Source organism: Gracilinanus agilis, chromosome 6 (genome assembly GCF_016433145.1).
Source record: "Gracilinanus agilis isolate LMUSP501 chromosome 6, AgileGrace, whole genome shotgun sequence".
Taxonomy (NCBI): Eukaryota; Metazoa; Chordata; class Mammalia; order Didelphimorphia; family Didelphidae; genus Gracilinanus; species Gracilinanus agilis.
In genome coordinates this window covers 274,232,233-274,242,942 of record NC_058135.1, presented here as the reverse complement: position 1 = coordinate 274,242,942, position 10,710 = coordinate 274,232,233, and the positions used below count along the sequence as shown (strand labels likewise).

The window sequence follows — 10,710 nt, the reverse complement described above, 5'->3', positions numbered from 1 at the left end:
CATAAGACTGCCAAATGCAGTCTATAAAAATGTTTTAAGAACTCATGTTCTTCCAATTAATTTTCTTCATCTCTTTTTTATTATTATTATTCATTTTGGCATCCATAACAACTGAATTCTGGGATTTTAACCAGAAATAAAATTTCATATAGCACCAAACATCCAGCAGTTTATTCAGCAACAACCAACATAAAAATGTAATAATTTTTTGCATATATGTGTGCAACTGAAATGTATGTAACAAGGTACATGTATGTAACAATGTATGTAGCAAGGTATGTAACAAAATTTAAAATATAGATTGTTGCTGCATTCACATTGTCTATTATCTAGTAAACATGATTTAATTCTCAGTTTTAGAAAAATAAAAGACAAGTCTCTGGGTATTTGGTTTATATAATAATAATTTACATTTGGATAGTACTAGGTTAGAAAAATACATGAGCATTTGACAATATATCAGAATCTTCCAAAAACATGTGTTTTCATTTATGTTTTTAATCAGGAAACAAGTACTAGAATTTGTCATAGAAAATGATGGTAAAGTTTATGAAACATGCATTTTGGGAAAAGACTCAGATCTTAAATACATTTGTTTATATTTCTAAAGAAAACTTGAAGCCCTCCTAGATCGATACATCCAGAGTTGTAATTTTCCAAAGAATCCAACAAGAAATAGGAGAATGTTAAAACAACATGAATAATCATTGAAATGAAACCTGTATTGGTAAAGATAAAGAGAACAATGAGGATAGTCTGGGCAGGCAAGCTGAATCTACGGAATAATATTACACATAAAGCGATTGGACACATAAAGACACTGGACCCACAGAAGAGGTCCAGATTATGGTGAAAATATGTCCAGTTCAATGTAGGAAGTCCACCTAATTCAGAAACGAGATATCAAAACTGGTAATTCATTATCTTTGTTTAGCACAAAGGTTGGCAGGTGGTCATATAACTATTAAAGGCAATTACTCTGAGGACAATCTCAGAAGGCACAGGGAAATGTACTAGTAAACTCTAGGTCATGCACACATTGAAGAAAATACTTTCCTCACAGGACAAATTAACAAAAATTTGGGGGACCTTTGATGATTGTAGGATCAGGGAAACTGTAGAAAGCAATGAGGTCTCCCTAATCCCAGGTCTTTGGAGAGACATACAGACACATAAGCAAGTTGGCAGGAAGGGAGGGGCCGGATCTTGTGGAAGTGCTCCTTCAACTCCCCTCTCCCACTAAGCAGTTGGAGTCAGTTAACAGTTTGGTAATGGTGGACAATCTGGCTTGAAAACTTCAGGGCCTAGATGGTAAGGGGGAGAAAGGCTAAACTCCTTATGATGATATATTTTTTTGGAATTATTTTCCCACAGGACAGAATTAGTGAAGCTTCCTGTTTAAAAATTCACTGGCTCAGAGATTAGGATTAACTTCAGGGACACCAGTAAGAGGAATTTGGTTAATGGAGGATGTGAATATATTTCCCAAATTGTCAATATCCAGACACTGTTCCTAGTTAATAAGGATTTAATGATATCAGGAAATGGGAAGGGGGAATATCACTTAGGGTTGATAGGTAAGGAAAAAACAACCTAAACATTTATGTCTAAAATAGACCCTCCCCCTAAAGGGGGAAATGTATCTTGAATGGCTGATCTCTGTATCCCTATAAATATTCATCTTCTAAACCTAGATAGCTAAACTAAGATAAACAGTGGTATTGTTGAAAGGTCTAATCAAAGGTTTGTTAGTCAGAGACTGAATGGCCCAGCTCAGAGCCACATAGCTTGCAGAGACAGCTCCCAAATCAGGATCAAGACCCAACACCCAAGACCTAAGACCCAATTCCCAAGACCAAAGACTCCACAAGCAGGGAGACCTGCCTTTTTATCCCAGGACTCCAACTGCCTCTAACTGCCCCCTCTCTCAGAGTTCTGTGGGGCACTATGGAATTCTGTGCTGCAGCCTGAACCCCTCTCAGCAATACGGATCCCACATGATGGGTAGCAAGCATCTTCCAAAGAAGAGAAGGCTAGAAAGAAGCATATTGGAGAAAGCAGAATATGATAGAGGCCATAGAAATCACAATGAATATATTACTCATCACGGTGATGATATGTGATTAAAATGTAACAAATATGTTTTTCTGCATGTCAAGAGCCCTTGAGATTCAATAGCACAAATTCAGTCATATTCCTATTTTCTATCTCATTATTTACTATTTAACCATTAAACAGCTGCTGAATTCACTTGTAAATGCCAGTTATTTTAAGGAGATATAGGTGTGTTCAAGCATTATGACTCAACTGAGAAATTCCTTTTCACAGTATAGCTTTGAAACAGTCAAGAAGACATGTAGTATCTACTTCTCCAATTACACATAAAAATGATATTTACAATCATTTTTAAAAATTGAGTTCAAACTCCCTCCTTCCCTTCTTTCTCTTCTCCTTCCCTAGGAAAGTGAGCAATTTGGTATTGGTTATACATATACAATCATGCAAAATATTTTCATCTTAGTAATGTTGTAAAAAGGTGTATATTAAAAATATTAGAAAATGAAGTGAAAAAATAGTATCATTCCAACTACATTCAGACACTATAAATTCTTTTTCTGGAGATGGACAGCACTTTTCAACATGAGTCTTTTGGAGTTGTCTTAGATCATTGTATTGGTGAGATTAAATAAAATAATTCACAATTGAGCATTATATTTTATTGTAGTTATTGCGAACAATATTCTTCTTGTTCTCTCTTCACTTTGCATCAGTTCGTAGCAGTCTTTTAAGGGATTTTTGTAGGCATTCCATTTGTCATTTCTGATAGCATAATCATACATGACATCACCCTAGCCCATATTAATTCCCATGACTAAACCACTTTGAAATCAAGAAAACATTATCCCTAAAAAAAACAAATAAACAAAAAACCTAGGAGTGCCATGGCTCCTAGATTCTTCCCTTCCCACTCTGGTTCAGTTCCCAGATCTCTCACACTCCCACCTATAGTCCCTTACTTTGTGTCCTCGCCAGACCCTAGCATCCTCCTCCATGCTCCCCATGTTTGCTTGTGAAGCTCTATTTTTTATAAAGAAATTTTATTTTATCAATTATATGTAATAGTTTCCCACATAATTTTTATCAAATTATATAATCCAAGATATCTTCCTCTCTTCCTCCCTCCTACTCAGAGGTGGTAAGCAATTTAATCTGGGTTATAGATATATTATCATGGAAAACATTTCCATAGTGTTCATTTTTTTTGTAAGAGAATGATCATATTAAACCAAAACATCTAAATAAAAATCTAAGTAAATGAAAGTGAAAAATAGTGTGTTTTGATCTGCTTTCCTACTCCAACAGTTCTTTTCTCTGGAGATAGAAAGTATTTTTTGTCATAAGTCCATCCGAACTGTCCCAGATCATTGTACTACCAATAATAGCTGTCAGTCACAGGTGATCATAGTATAATAGTGCTATTACTGTGTATATTGTTCTGACAGGCAAACTATTCTATGTTCTCCTAAATTACTATGATATCACTTTTTTGTCCAAATTTTATACCCATTTTGACATTATCTTGGTTTAGGGTATGAGATATTGGTCTCAACTATAAAGGTGAATTACCAGGGAAGTTAACTAAATATTATCTGTGGGTTCACAATGGGGTGTGGGGGTGACAGGGATGACAGATGACTGGACCAAATAAGGTAGGGAGACCAGGTTTAACTACTAGGAGGTAACTGTGAACAGAAAATGGTAGTTAGGCCCCAACAGTCACTCAGCCCACCTAGGCAAAGGCCTATGGAACCAGCAGTAAAGGTTTATAACAATTTAATTGAGGGAAACAATAATAAAGGATGGGAATAAGAGATTCTACTCTTACAAGCTAAGGGCAAATCACAGGGTCAAAGGAGGGACTTATCTATACTACTATAAGACTGTGCTGTTTGGAATTCAGGGAGGTGCCATTTAAAAGTATTTATAAACTTCCTGTGGACATGTGGGGGACTTTGAGATTAATTTTCTGTGATCCAATGGGTTTCCGGTTTCTGACATGATTATGTCAGATGACAGGAACCAATGTAGAGCTCAACTTAAATTTAGGAACTGGAGCTGAGGCTCGCTCTCTCTGGCATGCGAGACTAAGGAAGATGGGTGGAGATATGGATGAGTGCAATTTTAAAAAAATAGTCGTCGTATATATATTTTTCAACATGGCTATAATTAAACTATTAATTTACCTCATAACTTCAGCCTTCATCATTTTTAATCCTTACAAGACCTAAGCCAGGCAAGGCCTAGAGAATAACAGTACAGGGGTAGGAATCCTCACAGTAGAGTCCAGAGATGTTTTCAGGATGCCAGGAACCAACTCCTCCAGAACCCATGGTCCAAAGTAGCCCAGTAGGGAGAGAAAATCTACAAGCTATCCACCAGATCGCAGATCACTCCCTACCCCATGCTTTCATGCAGGATTAATATTCTCTGCTTCCAGCCTTCACCACACTCCAGGATCCCAGGGAATCAGAGCACAACTGCACTAGCTCTGAGCTCTCCCAGGGAATCAGTTACTGCTTATCCCATCCATCATGGAGTCCTTCTCAGAGAATGCAAGCCACTTCCTGCTTCCCCATTCCATATGAAATTCTCCAGCCCTTCCTGTTAGGTCTAATACTAATACTAAGCTAATAACTAAATAAAAATCTTCCTCACAATACTACTGAGTTTCTGCAATACTGTTTTCTACTTTTCCCAGCAGTTTTTGTCAAAAAGTGAGTTCTCATCCCAAAACCTGGGATTGAGTTTATTAAACACTAGATTGCTAAAATCTTTTACCCCTAATCTAATCCATTGCTACACCACTCTATTACTGTATTATATTATTTTGATAATTATTGCTTCATACTATATTTAAGATCTGGTACTGCCAGACCACCATCCTTTCATATTTTTCTTTTCATTAATTCTCTTCATATTCTGAATCTTTTGTTATTCAAGGTGACTTTTATTATTATTTTTTTTCTAGTTCTTTAAAATAGTTCTTTGGTAATGTGATTGATATGGCTAGCACTGAATAAGTAGATTAATTGACGTAGAATTGTCATTTTTGTTATATTAGCTTGGCCTACCTATATGCAATTAATGTTTTTCAAATTGTTTAGATATGACTTTATGTGAAAAGTGTTTCATAATTTTGATCACATAATTCTTATATTGGCTTTGGCAAATAGATGCCCAAGTATTTTAAATGGAATTTCTCCTATAATCTCTTGTTATTGGACATTATTTGTAATAATATACAGAAGTACTTTGATTTATGTGGGTTTATTTTATATTTTGTGAATTTAATAAAAATTCAAGTTTTTATTCTTTTTGAAAAAAACATTTTTGTCACCATCAGAGCCATCCTTTGACTGGACAAATGTACTCACTTAAAGAGGAAGCAAAAGGTCTTGTGGCTCCATGGCCTTCTGGAAGAGACTGGCCTCTAGAAAATTGGGCTCTGATGTGAACTGAGGTCAAATTTGCCCAACCAGAGAGACCCAGAAGGAGTGATGTCAATGGATACACAAGAGAAGCAAATGAGGAAGTAGAAGGGGCTTTTGGAGATTTTTTTTTTGGCTTTTGGTGCTCTTGATCTTGGAATTCTTGTTGGCATGGCTACTTTTGATGACAAGTGTGGCAAACTCAGATTAATTATACATGGCCAAGTGATCATTTGCTACTCTCTCTCTTTTAGTAATGAATGATTATGAAATAATATAAAATTACAGAGAATTTTAATCATGACAGTATCTTGTAACTTTGCTAAAGTTATTATTTCAACTAGTTTTTAGTTGAGTTTTCTACGTATACCATCATATCATATGCAAAGAGTGATAGCTTCGTTTTCTCATTACATACTTCACTCCTATTTCTTTTTCTTCTCTTACTGCTGAAGCTAGCTTTTCTAGTAAAAAAAAAGATAGAATTATAGTGATAGCAAGCATTCTTGTTTCACCTCTGATCTTTTTGGAAAGGTTTCTATCTTGACTGTATTGTAGATGATATTGCTAATGGTTTTAGATAAATACTACTTATCATTTTAAGGAAAGGTGCTTTTATGCCTATGCTTTCTAGTTAAAAACAATAGGAAGAGATGTTGTGTTTCATCCAAGGCTTTTTCTGCAGCTCCTGAGATAATCATGTGATTTCTGTTAGTTTGGTTATTGATATGCTCAATTATGGTGATAGTTTTCCTAATATTAAACTAATCTTGAATTCCTGTTATAAATTTCACCTTCTCTTCTTTCTTCTGCCCTCTTCTTTTTCCCTTCTGTGTTTCCTTCATCATTATCATCTTCTACTCCTCCTTCTTCTCCTTCTTCTCTTCTCTTCCTTCTACTTTATCTTACTGTCCTTCTCCTCCTACTCAAAAATTTTCAGGGACTCCATATTACTGATATAGGAAAATATAGTACAACACAGCAACAATTATAACAATAACAAAAATATTATCTTTGATATTTGCAGCCAACTTCATTATATTTCCCATATGTATTGAACTTGTTTCCCATGATTATATTTCATGCATTTGACATTTGAATTTTCAAAATGTTGTTCTTGTTATTAATTGTAAATGACTTTCCTTTGCTTCATTCCTTTGGTCATAAAGTTTACTACGGTGGGAATGCATCCCTTTCTCATTTTTATCTCATTAAAAAAACAGCTTTCTTCAAAGTTTAGGCTAAATACTTCTTTCATGAAATATTTTCTGATCCTTTCTCCTCCAATTTTTAGAATTTATTTTTCTTTGGAAAAATTTTTTTATGTCTTTGCAATTTTCTGTATTCTGTTTAAATATCTTTGTTGATTGCCATACAATTAAAAATTATCTCCTTAAAGTCAGGTACTATGCTGTTAATATTCCTATTTCTAACACCTAGCACAATTCCTGGACCAGAAGAATCATTGAATGTATATTCATTATTTTGATTTGCTTAGGACTATTGTTTTAGAGGCTTCTCAAATTTTCCCTGGTCTCTATCCCAATCTCCAATATATGGCAAAAATAGATTTGTCCACTAAATTGTCGAAAAGTCCTGTAAGTGGTAAGTAACACCTATTTTTATCTCCATTTTTCAAAGTCTATTTTGAGAAATGAAACATTTAGTGGGTAACTTGGTAGCTCAGTGTATTGAGATCCAGGCCTAGAGGTGAGAGGTCCTACTTTTAAATCTGGCCTAGAACACTTCCTAGGCAAGTCACTTAACCCAAATTGCCTAGCCTTTATCACTCTTCTGATTGGAAATAATACATGGTATTGATCCCAAGGCAGAAGGTAAGAGTTTAATAAAAAAAGAAAGAAATGAAATGAAACATTTAGAGATATTTTTTAAATGTAAGACTTTTTCCTTTTCTTTTTTTTATTCATCATGGAATGTTTGCATAAAATTACTTATCTTAATTACAATTTATTGTATACAATATACAAATTACAATGATTGTAAGGATGATCTTAGACCAGTCTACAAAATATTGGTAAAATAATATAGAAAATATTCATAACTACAAGGTTGACAGTTTTATACTGTATTGAGTCAACTGTACAAAGATCTTCTAACTATATTCATGATGGTTAAGGATTATTCATGGGTGGAAAGTTTATAGAAAAAGAAATAGAGGCTTTATTATACTTGGTTTTTTTCCCTGAACTAGCTCTGTATGCTACAGGCCAATCAATCCCTAATAGGCCTCAACTTCAATATTTAAACAACAAGAATATGAATAGAAATATTTATAACTTCTTGTACTAAAAATAATTTTGATTAAAATATCAATACAAATTAGAGGAAAGATATTAGAATTTGAGCCAAATGATAAAATGGCCCTTCTGACCTTAAGAACAGGATAAAATTTTGGTTAACTTTTCCACAAATGTCTCTGGCTCATTACACTGGAAATTGGAAAAGTAAATACATATTTACAAATATAATATGTAAATACATGAATACAATAATTTTTCTGGGAATATTGAGGGCATTTTATAGGATGATACTGAGCAAAGGGATTGACAAATATTCTGCAACACTATTTTAAAGAATGACTTTAGTCACACAGAAGTTTAGTGACTTACTCAGGGTTACATAGATTTTATAGGTTCAAAGGAACACTGGAACTCATATCTTCCATAAACTGAGATGTCTACTCTCAGGATCATATCTCATCTCACAACACAGCAAAAATATAATCACAGATTTCTACAGATTTCAGTTAATATATACTTAAAACTTGGAATAATAAAATATTCAAGGCAATAGTGAAATTAGCACATTTATTTTGTAAGGAAATATATTCCCACACAAGCCTTCCCATTCATAATACATTCTCAGCATTCTTCTTGTATAATATCAGTTATAGAGTATGGTCAATAGAACCAATTTTCTTTTTAAAAAATGTCCCCAACTACAAAATGAATAGTTGTTTTCCTTAGGAGTCCATGGAACTTTTAGAGTAGGATTTTAAGGAAAAGCAACTTCAGGGGCCCTGACACTAATGATAAAACAGTGTTTATATATCAGTTGATTGACAGAGAAGATGGTCTCTTCATTAACCACCTTTTTGTTCCCAAGGAAAAGAGTCTTAAACATAGAATGCCCTTTTGAGTTTCTCTTGCAGGATGTTAGTGTTTGGCTGGGCCATCCTTTCTCCTCCAGAGCTGCCTCATGGCATTCTTCATCTCCTTGTTTCTCAGAGTATAGATTAAGGGGTTCAGCATAGGGGTGACAATAGTAAAAAAAACAGTTATTGTTTTATCAATGGAGAAGGTACAGACAGGTCTAACGTACATGAAAATACAAGGTACAAAGAATAAGACAACAACTGTAATGTGGGATATGCAAATAGAAAGAGCTTTGAGTCTGCTTTCCATACTGTGAGTCCTCAGGGAGTTTAGGATGACCCCATAGGAGATAAGCAACAGTGTAAAGATGACAACACAGATTGCTCCTCCATTAGCAACCACTGAGAGTCCTATGATATAGGTATTGGTACAAGCAAGTTCTAGTAAAGGGTACATGTCACAGATGAAGTGATCAATGACATTAGGACCACAGAAGGGGAGCCTGAAAATTAAAAGGAGCTGAACCACCGAGTGAAGGAAACCTCCAACCCAGGCTACAACCAGCAGCAGAACACATGTATGTGGCCTCATGATAATCAAATAGTACAGGGGCTTACAGATAGCCACATAGCGGTCATAAGCCATTACCATCAAGAGAAAGACCTCTGCTCCACCAAAGAAGTGTGCAATAAAAAGCTGGATCATGCAGGCTCTGAAGGAAATAGTTTTCTTCTCATATAGTAAGTCTATGATCATTTTAGGGGAAAAGGTTGTGGAATAAACAGCATCCATAAGAGATAAAAAAGCAAGGAAGAAGTACATTGGAGATCGCAGAGAATGGCTAGAAATGACTGTTGCCACAATCAGGAGGTTGCCCCCCATAGTTATTATGTAGATGGGTAAGAAGATAACAAATAATATTTTCTGAATCTCAGGATTCTGAGTTAGTCCTAGGAGCACGAATTCAGTCACATTGTTCCTGGTTTCCATTCTTTAATGCATAAATTCAGAAATCAAAATTTATTCATCTGTAATAGAAATTATTACCATTTAATTAGTTTTAAAAGTAAAGGAGAAATGGTTAGCTTTAAAAGTGATTCTGTAGGGGGCAGCTGGGTATCTCAGTGGATTGAGAGTCAGGCCTAGAGAACGGAGGTCCTAGGTTCAAATCCGGCCTCAGACACTTCCCAGCTGTGTGATCCTGGGCAAGTCACTTGACCCCCATTGCCCACCCTTACCACTCTTCCACCTAGGAGCCAATACACAGAAGTTAAGGGTTTAATAAAATAAAAGTGATCCCCTAAACTGTCTATTTTGTAACAAAGGTGTTTTTGAACAGAAATATTAGCGAATAGACACCTAAAACCTAATAATATAAAGTATCTTTTCCAAGTCTAGTCTTGAGCTACAGGGAGAAGACAAAATAGACAGATAGGTTCAAATTTTTAGCTGGGGAGCCCCATGTTTAAAATTATTTCCTGGTAGTCAGAGGGGATTTTGGGCTCCCATTTGAGTTTCATTACTGTTAGATATATTTTTCCTTTTGTTTAATGTTTGAGTCCCCTTTTAAAATGAAAGTAGAGAGTTTTGCATTAAAGCATAAACATTTTAATAGTTATGTTTTAATTTTTCCACATCAATCAAAACCACAGTGAACCAGACACTTCTAAATATAAGGAAATAGATACAATAGTGAAACATTCTCTCAAGGGAAACATCTTGCATATATATGTCTGTCTGTCTGTATATAAAGAAGGGAAAGGGAAGAAATGTTTATTAAACAACTGTCTGCCAGACACTGGGCTAAGTGCTTTACATATTTATATTAAATAGATAGAAAATAATTAGAATGTGGGAAGGAGCTAGTAACTAGACCGGGGATCAAGAATTTAATAAGCATAATATTGAAGGTATCTTTGGGACTCTGAAAGGTAGACACTCTTGGAATCAATCAATCAATTAATATTTGTTAAATAACTATGAACCAGGAACTATGCTATGTGGAAAAAATTACAGTTTAAAGGCACATAAATCCTGGTCTATGTGGGAGTGGTGCTGAAATTTAGAAAGCAAAGTCTTCTTGACTGAACTATAGTTGCAAGAAG

General features: G+C 34.9%; 1 protein-coding gene across 1 annotated transcript; it reads right to left on the bottom strand.

Annotated features, from left to right (window-relative positions):
- Positions 1–4,720: 4,720 nt before the first annotated feature.
- On the bottom strand, positions 4,721–9,595 carry LOC123252612 (olfactory receptor 4A15-like). Its single transcript, XM_044681886.1, has 2 exons — positions 8,707–9,595; positions 4,721–4,767 (listed from the first exon to the last, which is right to left on the bottom strand). Exons 1-2 carry the CDS (start codon positions 9,593–9,595, stop codon positions 4,721–4,723), a joined length of 936 nt encoding a protein of 311 aa, XP_044537821.1.
- Between the last annotated feature and the right edge of the window lie 1,115 nt (positions 9,596–10,710).

Excerpts from the sequence above, each read along its gene's own strand:
- LOC123252612 (XM_044681886.1), bottom strand. The coding sequence starts at position 9,595 with ATGGAAACCAGGAACAATGTGACTGAATTCGTGCTCCTAGGACTAACT. Across the intron at positions 4,768-8,706 it reads GGAGATGAAGAATGCCATGA|AAAAACTGCTGGGAAAAGTA; the intron begins GGCAGCTCTGGA and ends TCACTTTTTGAC.